The following is a 15,133-nucleotide window of genomic DNA, read 5'->3' as shown; positions in this document are numbered from 1 at the left end:
ATAAACATTCTCTATACCGTGCCACAGAGAACCTGACCCATGGACATTGTTAAAAATAGTTTATCTCAATTGGGTTAATTATTCCCGATCTACAAAATTCCTGGGTTATAGCAGGGAAAATTGGCCAAGCAATTTACCTTCTGATTACGATCTAGGAAGCTTTGAAGTGTAAAAGTAGACAGATAATGTTAAACCACAGTAATTTGTGGGACCCAAAGTAACACCGCATCTGCTCTGCCATCACCAATTCACTCTTGTACTAATCGACCGTCTCGTTGGAATCAGACTTGATGAATGGCCAAACGAATTGTGTGCATTGCATTTTTGGCATTTTTAAAAGCAAACAGTCACTGCAATTAGTGTTTATTCTGTAACCAAATTGCCGAAATGTAAGTCTTTTTTAAATTTGCAAACGGATGCTGTTTACTGGTTTTAAAATTGACAAAGGCATGTTCCTCACATTGTGTGGTAAGTCAATCTTCCGAACAATTACACTCGAGGGCGCCATCTGTTGTCACGAGAGGAAGAAAAACAGTAAATGAAGAAAAAAAAGAAAGCAGTCACAAATGGGGAAAACGTTGCATCCACCAAACTAAAAGGCTGGAGACAGGGAAGTGCGTTCGCTTTCCTTTCCATACATCTAGTTTAGAAAACAAGCCGCCTGCATTAGGATCTTTCCAGGGTAATGCGCTCTCGTGAATAAAAGATCAGTGCATTATGAAAACTGAGATTTTTCACACGTCGGTACACGATGTGAATGATCTGAGGAGACTTACTCCATTTCACTGGATTACTGCAGCATATTTAGTGTAACGTTAGGAACAGTCGGCTCTTGAGATGAACTTTCTTTTGCTTCTTGAAGAGAAAGCGAGACCCCGAGTGGGGAGGAGAGTATCGTGTTACATCCACGTGACTCGATGGAATCCCGGCCCAGCGTTTCCCAGTTACCAAGTAGCAGTTGCGAGTTTTATCACAACTCTCCGGCGCTGCTCCAAGCACCCAACTTCTGCTCGAGGGGGGTTTTCTTTTCTTGTTTTCCCCCCTTTCCTGTCATCTCTTTCGGTGTGGTCACTCCTCCCCACCAGCCCCGGGAAGCTGTGCAGAGTCGGATTTGCTGCATTCAAGGCAAAAAAAAAGGACTCCCGCCCTCCCCGGTAGCTCGTGCAAGGAATACTGCCGTCAGCTCACTAACTCAGGCACCAGCTGCTGCTCAGGACGTTGGCACTTTTCATGTTACATTTTTTTCGCTTCAAAACAAAAGTTCACCAGGTTCCCGCGAGAAATACGTCGCGGAGATTTTTTTTTGCTCGGATTGACTTAAGGGAAGGTGGCAAGGAGTTCAGCTCAGAAACGCTGGACATATTTTATTGCCTGGTGTGTTTTTGTTTAAATTGGAGGCGGGAGAGGGGGCGGAATGATGTCAAAGTGAAGTCACATACCGAGCAGAAAGGTGAATCCGTGCTGGTGCAAAAAGAGCGTTTGAGCACATCAACAGCTCCGGGTACAGTGCAGCGCCGATTCTCCCTGCTCCTGAAACTCAGCACTGCTCTTGACTGCAGCTCAGTCCATCCCCCAGCAAGATCACCAGGCTGGAGGCTGGAATCTGGACCAGCAGAAACATCAAAAACATTTGTTTCAGTCACAACTTGCAACTGCTCTCAAACAAGTCAATGATTCATTTATAGCCACCCGGATGCATTAACTTAAACGGTACCAGGAATCTGTGAGATGCCATTTGGAAGTGCCTGTCCACCGACTTTCGACTGATAGGAAAATATCAGCAACCAAAGACATTTTATTTCAACTGGATCACCATCATGAGTGACTTGACATTTTGGGTTATTGCAGCCGTGTTGATCGGCTTTGTAACCTTGCCGCAGCAGAGTGAAGGTTGGTGCATGTAACATTTATTGAATATTGTACACGAGTGTTTGCCTTTCCAACCTTTGTGGGTTAAATCATCTATTTACTCTTAATTATATTACCGCCTATACATTTAACTTCAGTTAAGTATGAATTCTTCGGTATGTTTGTTTAGCAAGCCCCTAAAATTAACAGTGACAGCGACCGAATAAAAATAACACTTCAGAGTTTCCCAAAACTATGACTGAAACGAGCAAATTGAGAAGCTGTAATACGGATACATACAGCTACATAATTTCACGAATTGTTACAATTGACTTAAATTGGTATTTATGAGAAATTCTGTTGCGCTTCCATTTGTTGTCAATAATGGTCTGCAGACATGTTCCAGCAGTGTTTGCTGTTCAGAAGCAGAAGTCACTACAAATTATTCTCATTCATTTTTCAGAGGCAACATTGTGATCGCTTAAGTTTCAAATTGTACTGCAAAGGGATATCACAGCTTGCGCTGATACTGATGTAACTCCGATGCTCCTATCTGTGTTTACATTTTGGTTTGCATTTCGACTATTTACAGCCCCCACCCCCAACAACCACGAAGTGAGCGAATTGTGAACCTGTTGGTACTTTGTCATTGGTGCTCATTCATAAATCGGCCGTTGTTGTTGAACACATATTAAAAGGGCAATGTATATATTCATGTAGGTATACATTTTCATTCAGGAATGATATATTGCAGGAATTAGAAATAATCTACTACGCGATGTTTACTTCACCCGATGTTCACTGGTTCACCTTGCAAAATCTGACACAATCTGGTGGGACCCACAATTTAGCGAGGGCCTCTTTACACAAATAATCTTAAAACAAAAAGAACTGCAGATGCTGGAAATCAGAAACAAAAAAAAAAGAAATTGCTGGAATAACACAGGACTATCAGCATCTGTGAAGAGGAAACAAATTAAACGTTTTGGGTTCAGTGACTTTTCAGAATTTTATTTTTTTTAGCGAAAACGTAGGAAATGTTACTTTGAAATAATTATAAAGGACAATCAAGCAATGTTGCAACGTCGCCGAGAGAGAGAGAAAATGACCACCTTAAGCAATAAGTTCTCATGCTTTGACATATGACTCGGGCCCCTGTTTCAGGAGCTGATCTGATCAGATCTCTATTGTCCCTCCACAAAACAGCACGTATTAAAAGGGAAGTTGTTAACTACATTTTGCTCATTGATCCTATATGTTAAGGTATCAAGATGTCCTCGGTTCCACTCTGTTCTCTGCAAGGCAATTCCACAAACGACAACAGTATGCAGTATCACAATGAACGACCGATATCTTCACAATATATCTATATGTTTAGACTAAAGTACGCAATTAGTATTTTGTAATAAATTGTCTGATGGGTAATGCTGATCTGACATTAGATCATGCAAAATATTAAAACACTTCTACGACTCCTCCAAAACTTCCAGTGAATGAAGTTGGTGGCTTGGGAATGGGAACACCTCCGCCAAGCCGACTGTTTACTCTTGTTGGTTTGAATTTTATTCCGGATGTTTATTCAGCACTTGATAGATTATTTCGGCAACAATGTTATAATAATTGTTGTTGACCTGTACCCCTAAGCCATTCTCAAACAAATACACTCAGTAAGTCTGTTATGTTCTAGTTGAATGTATTTGATAATTTATTTCCAATAGGCCAGTGGATGAAAACTGCGTTGCATAAAAACAAACTACAGAGAAGTATTGTAGCAATTAGAGTCATAGAGATGAATAGCACAGAAACAGACCCTTCGGTCCAACTCTTCCATCCCGACCAGATATCCTAAACTAATCTAGTCCCATTTGCCAGCACTTGGCTCATGTCCCTCTAAACCCTTCCTATTCCTATACCCATCCCGATGCCTTTTAAATGCTGTAATTGTACCATCCTCCATCACTTCCTCTGGAAGCACATTCCATACACGTACCACCCTCTGTGTGAAAAGGTTGCCCCTTAGGTCCCTTTTATATCTTTCCCTTTCTCATCTTAAACCTATGTCCTCTAGTTCTGGACTCTACCACTCCAGGGAAGAGGCTTTGTCTATTTATCCTATCTATGCCCCTCATGATTTTATAAACCTCTATAAGGTCACCCCTCAGTCTTTGATGCTCCAGAGAAAACTGCCCCAGCTTATTCAGCCTCTCCCTATAGCTCAAATCCTCAACTGGTTTCAATGACCCTCAACCCTTGTTATAGTAAGCAAGGGTTGTCTCTTGTTACAACAGTACATATAATTAAAAGAAAAGTTCAATTTGACTTAACCCGACTCACCATTCAAGTTAGGGGTTCACAGCATTTCATTTTCCCATATCATTTTATCTTTTTTAGTGCTCTGGGAATTAACAGATGGAAAACAATTGAATTTGATTCTACGCCACTGAAGTAGACATGGATAACTGAAAAACAATGACTCATTTAAAAAAAAACTTGCAGCTAACTTGTGTCCTCTTTTGAGGAACATAAAAGAATTATCTCTCAGGCGGCATAAATAATACAATCAAATGACTTTTTTACCTGAATATCAGATCACACCTGAGCACAAATCCTTTACACTTATTCATTTGTGGATGTGAACGTTGTTGGCTTGGCCAGCATTTATTGCCCACCCTTAATTGTCCCTGGAAAAGGTTGTCTTGAGCTGCTGCCTTGAACTGCAGTACTTCTTGGGTTATATAGACCAAATGTTCTGGAAGGGAAGGGATTTCCAGTATATTGTCCCAATGACAGTGAAGGAACCGTGATACCTCCCAGGTTAGGATTGTGGAACTTGCTGGTGGTGGTGTTTCCATAGCCCTACTATTCTTGTCCTTTTAGATTAGATTCCCTAGAGTATGGAAAGAGGCTCTTTGGCCCAACAAGTCCACAACAACCCTCCGAAGAGTAACCTACCCAGACCCATTCCCCTGCATTTACCCTTGTTTAATGCACCTATCACCATGGGCAATTTAGCATGGCCAATTCACCTGACCTGCGTATCTTTGGATTGTGGGAGGAAACTGGAGCACCCACAGGAAACTCCACACTGACAGTCATATGAGGTGGGAATTGAACCCGGGTCCCTGGCACTGTGAGGCAGTAGTGTTAACCACTGAGCCACGGTGCTGCCCTTGAGCAACTGTGCCACCCTAAACCACCTTTTAGGTGATAGAGGTGTAAGGTTTGGAAGCTGTGGTCAGTGGAGACTTAGTTGTAGATGCTTTCTATGACTGTGGGTTGCTGGTGAAGGAAGTGTAACATAAGATGGTATACGAGGTCCCAATCAAATGGGCTGCTTTTTCAAGCATGGTGTCAAGGATGGTATCAAGTTTGTTGAATGTTTCTGGAGCTGCAATCATCCAGGCAAATGGAAAGTATTCCATCACCTTCTGACTTGTATGTTCTAGATGGTTTATAGGCTTTGGAAGTCAGGAGGTGACTTACTGCAAAATCCTGAGCCCCTGACTTGCTGTTGTAGCCACTGTGTTTATATGGTTGTTTCAGTTCAGTTTCTGGTCAGTGATAATCCCCAGGATGTTGAGAGTGATGGTGTTGCATTCACATTTAAGGGCAATTGTTAGATTCTCCCTTTTTAAAGACTGGCATTGTGTGGCACTTTGTGTGGCATGGAAATTGCTTACCAGCATGAACCTGAATATCTGTCCATGTCTTGCTGCATAACGACATGGACTGCTTCAGTAACTGAATGTTGGAAATAATGTTGAACATTGTTCAATCTTCAGTGAACGTCCCTATTTCTGACCTAATGTTCGTGGGAATGCCATTGAAACAGCTGAAGATTGCTGGGCTTGGGACATTACCTTAACAAACTCTTGCAGTTGAGATAACTGACCTCTAACAACCATATTTTATTTCTTTCACTATAAAAAACCACAAAACATTCCAGCAATAGCTGTAAATCAGAAAATGGAAAGGAGAGAGGAACTTGGTAAAGTTGAAATCATTGTGGAATGGAAAATGAGCACACTGATGGAGCTGTGTGCTGACACATACCCAGGAATGATGAAGGGCTTTTGCTCAAAACGTCGATTTTCCTGCTCCTCAGATGCTGCCTGATCAGCACCACTCCAATCTAGACTATGACACCAGCATCTGCAGTCCTCACTTTCGCCTGACACATCCCCTGGTCATGATAGATTTCATCCTTGTGTCTAAAGAGAGGTAGCTGATGAGCTAGTGCAAGTTGTGGAAAAATGTGAAGCTTCATACTTTGGCAGGAAGAATAAAAAGATGGCTGTTACTTAAATGGAGTACCACTACACAATTCTGAGGTGTAAAAGAGCTTGGGTATTTCAGTGCAAGAGTCACAAAATGTTAGTAAACAAATACAGCGAGGTGTTCAAGCTAACGGAATACTGTCCTTTATTCCATGGAACTTAAAGATGTCATGCTTCAGTCGTACAGGGCATCATTGAGCTCTCATTTTGAATATTGTGTCCAGTTTTGATCTCCTTGTTTAAGGAAGCTTGTAATTGCTCTGGAGTGGGTTCTGAGGAGGAGTACCAGTTTGATACTTGAAGTGAGCAGGTTGCCATATTTGAGCAAAGATTGGATGGACTGAGTTTATTTCCACTGAAGTTTAGAAGAGTGAGGCATGACTTGAGTGTTAAGTGTATGGAATCCTAAATGATCTTGACATTGTGGATATGGAAAAGGATGTTTCTACTTGTAGGTGAGTCCAGATCTTTTGGGTGCTATTTTAAGATGGAGGTTAACTCTTTCAGGAGAAAGATCTGGAGAAATAATTTCTCTCAACGTTTGCGAGACTTTTGTAGCTCCCTGCTTCAGAAAGTGGCAGAGGCAGTGTAATTCAAAATTGAATATTTTCAAGGCAGAGGTAGATGGATTCTGTTGTCTAAGGTTATCAGGGCAGATGGAAATTTTGAATTCAAAACATAAGCAGATCAGCTATGACCTTATTGAATGATGGAGCAGGTGCCAGGGTCTACTTTGCTCCTAATTCGTATGTTCTTTTTCAGGCAAACTGAGTTTGACCATTTATATAAAAACGTGCAAACCGTGTCATGAGGGTAATTGTGCAGGAATACGTGAAACAAACCTACTTAGTATGTGTGAAACTCTTAGTCCTTCATTCATTTCTTCAATGATGAAGATTTGGTTGAGAAGTGCCTCTCTTTGTCATTGTCATGCTCACTTTCTGTTTATACTTTGAATTCTGCTGTTCATTTTGCAACCTTTGTTCGTTTTGGCAACTATACCTTATATCTTCAGCTAATGGGATAGGGTCAGTACAGACTCAATGAGCTGAATGACCTCTATCTGCATTGTAGGCATTTTATTCTAATGTTAATGCCTCTTGCATCAGTCTTCATAGTGGAAGACACCAGCACCATAACATAACTTCAGAGAGTCAGGGATCAGAGATGAGCGTCGTGGCCATCGCTTCAGAGTTTGTACATGGTTTGTAGGTGGAATGAACTGCCAGAGAAAGGGTGGATTCAGGTACAGTTACAACATTTAAAAGACATTTGGACAGGTACATGAATAGGAAAGGTTTAGAGGGCTATGAGCCAAACGCAGGCAAGTGGAACTAGTTTAGTTTGGGAACATTGTTGGCATGGATGAGCTGGACCGAAGGGTGGGTTTCATGCTACTTGACTCTGGTTCTATAAAAGTTTGGGCAAAGTAGTGGCAGATAAGATACAATGAGGGTAAGTGGGAGGTTATGTATTTTGGTAGGAAGAATGGAGGAGTAGACTATTTTCTAAATGGGGAAAGGCTTCGGAAATTTGAAAGGGACTTGGGAGCTAGAAATGCAAATGCAATGTGAGCATTCATTTCGAGAGGACTAGCATACAAGATGTACTACTGAGACTGTATTAGGCTCTGGTCAAACTGCACTTGGAATACGGTAGCGTGTTTGGCTCCATTTCTAAGGAACAATGTGCTTATATTGAAAGGGTCCGGAGGAGGTTCACAAGAATGAGCCTGGAAATGAAGAGCTTGTCATTTGAGGAGCGGTCAGAGTCTGTACTCAATGGAGTTATGAAGGACTGAGGGAATTTGATTGAAACTCAAAGAATACTGCGAGGCTGAGATAGTGTGGATGCAGAGAAGATGTTTCCACAAGTAGGAGAGATTAGGACCTGAGGGCACAGCCTTAAAGTGATGGGATGATCATTTAGAACTGTGATGAGGAGGAATTTCTTCAGGCAGAGGGTGGTGAATCTGTGGAACTTGATTCCAGCAGAAGGTGGGGAGGCCAAGTCTTTGAGTTTACTTGAGACATAGATAGTTCTTGATTAGTAAGGGAATCAAGGGTCATGGGAGAAGAAGGAGAATGGAGTTGAGAAACATATTGGCTGTCATTGAATGACACAGGAGACTAAATGGCCTAATTCTACTCCTATGTCTTGTAGTCTTGCTCTGCAATTTTGATCAATGGCCTAAATAATGGGAAAGAATCTGGATAATATATTCACATACAGATCCATTGCTGTAATGAATAGTGGTTTATTGAAAAGCAACCATACTATTATAGTCAATGTTTTTGAATTCCTCTATGCACAGGAAATTTCTTTCTTGGGTGTTTTCTCTGTGAGCTAATTTTTCATGAAAATATATGTGTAAATATACAATGGCGGGACATTACATAAATATCTTAGAAATTGATGTTTTGTTTGTGTCTATGAGTATAGTGAATGTCAGGTTTTGAATGTTTAACTTATAAATAAAGCTGGTATTAATCTAAGTAACATTTCTTAAAGGAATTTTGTAGTTAATCTTTAATTACAATACATTACATACCAGTGCACCTGGCATGAAATTATTGTACATGTGTGCAAAGTCTCGAATATTATTTACACAAAGGCATCCTGCTCCAAAATTAACTTTGTCGTTCAAACAGCAATTATAGATGTCTGCATTCTGTAAATTCTTTTCCTCAATCATATTGCTCAGACATTAAAGGCATATTTGCAAATAAAAAATGCATGTTATATTTTAGTGTATGCTTATACAGAAAAATGGGCCTTAAGGTGTTTCTCCATTTGGCATACACCAAAATTCCAAGGCAGTGAAATACATATCAATCTTCTATATTATAAACATTCTGCTATCTCATTATGTAGAATCAAGTCTGGGAATAAAGAATTAAACTTGAGAACCAGACAGTTTAAAGCCAGTGATAGGAAATGTACTGGAATCTGCATGCAAATAAGTGACAGAGCATTTAAAAACACCAAAACTAACAAAACTTTGTTAGCATGGATTCTAAAAGGTTAAGTGATGCTTAATTGACCTGAGAATTCTTTGAAGAGGTAGTTGATAAAATAGACAAAGGTGATGCAGTAAAGGCCTTCTACTTTGGTTTTCAAAGTACCTTTTGATAAGTCAAGCTCATGAAAAGATTAGGGCAAGTGGTTTGAGGATAATTGGAGGATGGGTAGCAAATTGAGTGAAAAAGACCAGGATAAAGGGTCATTTTCAGATTGGAAGTGGTTAGAAAGTGGTGCTCCACAAGGATAAATGCAGGTCCCACTGTTATTTATAATTTACAGTTAAGGATTGGTGAAGAATTGGTAGGTTATAGCTATTGGAGAAAAAATGAATAGATTAGGTTTTCTTCAGAAAAGTGAAAATGTAGAGGAATCTGAAAAGAGGGATTTAAAATGGTAAATGGACAGGTATTTCATGATGCAAACAGTTTCTTGGCTGAAGGCCTTAAATTGGAGGTCTTCTTACATAAGATGAGACAATGAATGATGGACTGCTGCAGTATGGGATTACCTGAATTGTCAACCTCATAGGAGGTCAATGATGTAAGCTGAAGCCTTTGGGTCTTTAGGACTCAGTATTGCTGTGCAGGTGAGTCATAGGTTTATAACAGTGCAAAAGATATCCCTTTGGTTTATCAAAACAAAGAATGAGGTTGGACTGATAAATTAAACTGCATTTATTTGATTCAAGAAGCCCAACAAGTAAGTTCGATGACCTCAGGCATGTTTGGGAATATAGGGCTGGAACATCATAGTGATTACAGAGACGTGGCTCAGGGATGGACAGGGCTGGCAGCTTGATGATCCAGAGGAAAGAAGCTATAGAAAGGGAGGCAAGAGAGGAGGGGGAGTGGCATTTTTGATTCTGGAGAATATTACAGCTGTACTTAGGGAGGATAATCCTGAGAATGCATTCAGGGAAGTTACTTGGGTAGAACTGAGCAATAAGAAAGGGATGAAGAAAATTTTCTAATTCGGTATGTGGATGTACCAACTAGAGAAGGTGCAAAACTTGATCTACTCTTGAGAAATGAGGCAGGGCAGGTGACTGAGGGGTCAGTGGGGGAGCACTTTGGGGCCAATGGTCATAATTCTATTAATTTTAAAATAGTGATGGAAAAGGATAGAAGGATCTAAAAGTTGAAGTTCTAAATTGGAGGAAGGCCAATTTTGACGGTATTAGGCAAGAATGTTCAAACATTAGGTCGGTGGGGGGATACTGGGGAAGGTGTGGTGGTTCATGGGTAAAGGGAAGCCTTAACGAAAAATTAGATAACAAGTCCAGAGACAGTATGTTCCAGTTAGGGTGAAGGGCAAGGCTGGTAATGCTGAATGCTGGATGACTAGAGAAACTGAGGTTTTGATTAAGAATAAGAAGGAAACATATATCAGATGTCGACAACAGAGATCAAGTGAATCCCTAGAAGAATATAAAGATAATAGGTGTATCCTTAAGAGGGAAATCATGAGAGCAAAAAGGGGACATGAGATAGCTTTGGCAAATAGGGTTAATGAGAATCCAAAGGGATTCTACAAGTAGATTAAAGATTTAAAAAAAAACAATGTAGAGAATAGGGCCTCTTAAAGATTAGCAAGGCTGCCTGTGTGTGGAACCGCAGGAGATGGGGGAGGTACTAAACTAGTATTTTGCATCAGTGTTTACTGTGGTGAAGGATATGGAAGATAGTGAACGTGGGGAAATAAAGTGTGCCATTTTGAAAAATGTCTATATTACAGAGAAGGAGGTGCTGGACCTCTTAAAATGCATAAAAGTGGTTAAACCCCAGGAGCTGATTAGGTATACTCTAGAATTGTATAGGAAACTAGAGAAGAGATTGCTGGGCACATTATTGAGTTATTTGTGTTATTGATGGCCACAGGTGAGGTGCCAGAAATCTGGAGGTTAGCTAATGTGGTGCTACTATTTAAGAAGGATGATAAGGAAAAGCCAGCAAACTATCGACTGGTGAGCCTGACATCGATAATGAAGGGGTAAGTTGTTGGAGGGAATCCTGAGGAACAGGATTTACATGTGTTTGGAAAGGCATGAACTAATTAGGGATAGTCAACATGGCTTACTGCTTGAGAAATTGTGTCTTACTAATTTGACTGAGTGTTTTGAAAAAGTAACAAAGAGGATTGATGAGGGCAGAGCAGTGGACGTGGTCTGTGTAGACTTGAATAAGCCATTCTACAAAGTTCCTCTTTGGAGACCTGGTTAGCAAGGTTAGATCACATGGAATAGAGGGGCAACTAGCTTTTGGGATACAGAAGTGGCTTGAAGCTAGAAGAGAGGGTGGTGGTAGAAGGTTGCCTTTCAGACTGGAGGCCTGTGACCAGTGGTGGGCCACAAAGATTGGTGCTGGGTCCATTGCTTTTTGTCATTGACTTGGATGTGAATGTAGGAGGAATAGTTAGTAAGTTTGCAGATAACACCAAAATTGGAGGTGTAGTGAACAGCGAAGAAGGTTACCTTGGAGCACAACATGACCTTGATCAAATGGGCCAATGAGCCCACATTTGGCGAATGGAGTTTAATTTAAATAAATGCGAGGTACTGCATTTTGGAAAGGCAAAATAGGGCAGGACTTAGATACTTAATGGTAAGATCCTGGGGAAGTTGCTGAACAAAGAGACCTTGGAGTGCAGGTTTATAGTTCCTTGAAAGTAGAGTCCCTGGCAGACAGAATAGTGAAGAAGGCATTTGGTATGCTTGCCTTTATTGGTCAGTGCATTAAGTAAAGGAGTTGGGAGGTCATGTAGTGGCTGTACAGGACATTGGTTAGGCCATTATTGGAATATTGCATGCAACATTAGTCTCCCGGCTATAGGAAGGATGTTGTGAAACTTGAAAGGGTTCAGAAAAGATTTACAAGGAAGTTACCATGTTGGAGGGTTTGAGCTACAGACAGAAGAATAGATTGGGGTTATTTCCCCTGGAGTATCGGAGGCTGAGGGGTGACAATAGAGATTTGTAAAATCATGAGGGGCGTGGATAGGGTAAATAGTCAAGGTCTTTTTCCCTGGAGTGGGGGAGTCCAAAACTAGAGGAATAGGTTTCAGAAGAGAGGGATAAGATTTAAAAGGGACCTAAGGGGCAACTTTTGACACAGTGTAGTGCGCGTATGGAATGTGCTGCCAGAGTAAGTGGTGGAGGCTGGTAGAATTAGAACATTTAAAAGGCATCTGGATGGATACATGAATAAGGAAGGGTTTAGAGGGATATGGGTCAAATGGTGGCAAATGGGACTAGATTAATTAAAAATATCTGGTTGGTATGAATGAGTTGGACTGAAGTGTCTATTTCCATGTTGTACAGTTTTATGACTCTAAGTCCAGCTTCTCAAATCTAATTTTGTCAATAAAGTTCTTCATCCTCAGAATTGTTCCAATAAATCAGCTTTGTCACAGTTTAATGATTGTTGTATCGTTCCTGTTTTATGGTAACCAGAAATGGACACAATACTCCAGTTGAAGCTGAGCCAGAGTTTTATAAAGTTTCAGTATAGGTTTTTACATTTGTGTCAGTAGTTGTATTTATGAAGATGCCTTGACCATTTGTTTCCAGTTTTGACCTTTAGCACCCGAATATATTGGTTTCTGCTGGGGTACTGTTCCTTTGGTGTCTGCATTACCAAACAAGCCCAGCCAAGTGACTATTGTATTCGCATGTTCCCGAAGAACATAAGAAAAAAGTAGCAGGATTAGTTCCTTGAGCCTGTTTCATCATTCAATGTGGTCAAGGCTGATCTTCAGCATCAACTCCACTTTCCTGCCCACTCCCCGTATCTTGAGATTCCCTGAGGAATTAGAAATCTGAGTGTCTCAATTATAAATACATTGAGCAACAGAGCATTCATAAGCCTCTGGAGTATTCCAAGTGTTCATGCCTTTTGATTTAATAAATCTCTCCTCATCTCTGGAAATAATTGGTCCTTATTCTGATACTGCATCCCCATGTGATGGATTACCCATTCTCCCAAGGCTTAGCGAAAAACGAGGTGACCGTTCCCAACATGGAAGTCAGAATGATTATCTGGTGACCCTAGCTTACCACTTGCTCCTCCAGCCCTCCTCCTTTGAAAACAGACACCAAAAGTTTGTGGCACGTTCCATGGATAACAACCACATGCATCTCCATCCACAAATGTTGACATTGGACACCACCAGCTCCACTGCACCATCGTGGCACATCTCCGATTCACTTACAATATGATTCTGTGCTTCAGTGCTTCATTTTGGAGTGCACTCAAAGTTTTGTTTGTGTGCTGGTACAGACTCTGATGTCATGGATTTGATCAGGGTGCTCTGATAGCACTTTGAGTCTTTGCACCTACTTCAATGCAGGAGCCATGATCTCATTGAATGGCAGAGCAGGTTCAAGGGGCTGAATGACTTACTCTTGTTCCTATGTTCCTATATCAATGACAAAATCATTTTGCCTGCTAGTGACCATGTGATCAGTGCTTAGTTGACTGAACAATTTGGGGCTGGAATGAAATATGGAGAAATGATATGATCTCCACCAACACAGGAGCTCTCTCTCTGCTGTCAAAACCCATTTTTAACCTGAAGAAAACCAGTTTAATTTTCCTTCAGCAATCATTGTAAACTATGATTGAAGATGATATGTCAAAGACATTTTAGGAGCGCATCAACCACATTGAAAGCATCTGCTAGTTTGCTGAGACACAAAGAAAAGTGACTGAGAATCAACATTCTGACCATCATAGGGATCATCTCACAACTTGGCAAGAGGAACCAATGAACCTTTTCAGTTTCTCTTCACCCATAATGTATTTCTCTGTGCGTGTGTGTGTAAGGGGGAGTTTGTAAAGGGGATTAGATTTTTAATTTGTAGATTTATATGCTGATGGTTTTTACTGTTACCTTTAGGTAATTTCTAATTACTTGTAATAAATAATAATTCTTGTAACGTGCAGAAACAATGGAAATGTTGGTGGGGGATGTCATTCACAGTAAACAGAACCTTGGTTTTAACAGTGCACAACTTTGCCTGGCATGATGGTTTGACATGCCTTGGGCTCAGGGAGTAAAATGGGGAGAGGAACAGTGAAGTAAATGGTCAAATAAAAGCAAAATACTGGAGATGCTGGAAATCTCTAAATCATGAAACGCTGGAGAAACTCATTGGGTCTGTTAGTATCTGTCGCGACAGTAACATGATGCAGGAGTTACTCACTTTCCACTTTGGGCCATAACATATCAGATGGTATAACTTTGTACCTTCACTGTTGTATTTGTAGCTGGAAAGACATTCACTCTCATAGCTGATGATGGCAATTGAACATTTATTTACAAATCTAAGAATGCATCTACAATGAAGCTTCATCAGTACAACCATGGGCTCTCAGAAGGTGCTTGTCTTCTTTTCCTTCTCAGTATGTTTCAGGGCAGTCCCACGGTCCCCAACTAAGGTAGAGGGAAACTGCCCGACTGTGGAGCCTGTTAATCTTCCAATTTTGGTCAAGCAAATTCAAGAATATTTGTTGGTAGAAGGTGTGGACTTGCTGAGTGTGTCCTCCCTACAGGTTGGTACATCATCCTCAGATTGAACTGCCACAGTGCTGAGGGTGTTAGGTTGTAGATGGAAAAGCTGGCCAACTCTGGAGCCTCCTGAGAGCCCTGAGTGTGATTCCTCTTCCAATCCTGTCTCCTTGTGAGGCAGGGGAACCAAGAGTGAGGTCAGGGTTGCTATTTCACCTGTTGCTCAATAGCTGGTGCCCTATTGCAGGTTGTTTTCTTATATAACTGGGGCAAAGGGAGGGATTGTGTGAAATGAATGGAGCTGGCTAAATTGTTAGTATTGATACAGGTGCACTGTCATGAGGGATTGAGTTGGCAGCACAGAGTTGATGCAGAGTTAGAGTGGCGGGTGGTGCTGGGGTTGGTGAGAGCAAGTGAGGGAAGAAGTTGCATATGATAATTAGAGTAGGGGACCATGAGTCTTGATGGAATGTGAAGGC

General features: G+C 41.0%; 1 protein-coding gene across 2 annotated transcripts in view; it reads left to right on the top strand.

Annotated features, from left to right (window-relative positions):
• The first annotated feature begins 487 nt into the window (after positions 1–487).
• Positions 488–15,133, top strand: part of fras1 (Fraser extracellular matrix complex subunit 1) — a 441,368-nt gene continuing 426,722 nt past the window's right edge. Inside the window, exon 1 of one of the 2 annotated variants that reach the window (XM_043696280.1) lies at positions 488–1,890. In XM_043696280.1, coding sequence (XP_043552215.1) covers positions 1,818–1,890 — 73 coding nt within the window. In that variant the 5' untranslated portion in view covers positions 488–1,817. The remainder of the gene's footprint in view (positions 1,891–15,133) is intronic. The other variant, XM_043696287.1, reaches the window with a different exon arrangement.

This window comes from Chiloscyllium plagiosum, chromosome 1 (genome assembly GCF_004010195.1).
Source record: "Chiloscyllium plagiosum isolate BGI_BamShark_2017 chromosome 1, ASM401019v2, whole genome shotgun sequence".
In the NCBI taxonomy this organism is placed as follows: Eukaryota; Metazoa; Chordata; class Chondrichthyes; order Orectolobiformes; family Hemiscylliidae; genus Chiloscyllium; species Chiloscyllium plagiosum.
The sequence above is the reverse complement of the archived record's forward strand: the minus strand, read 5'-3'. Positions and strand labels throughout refer to the sequence as shown.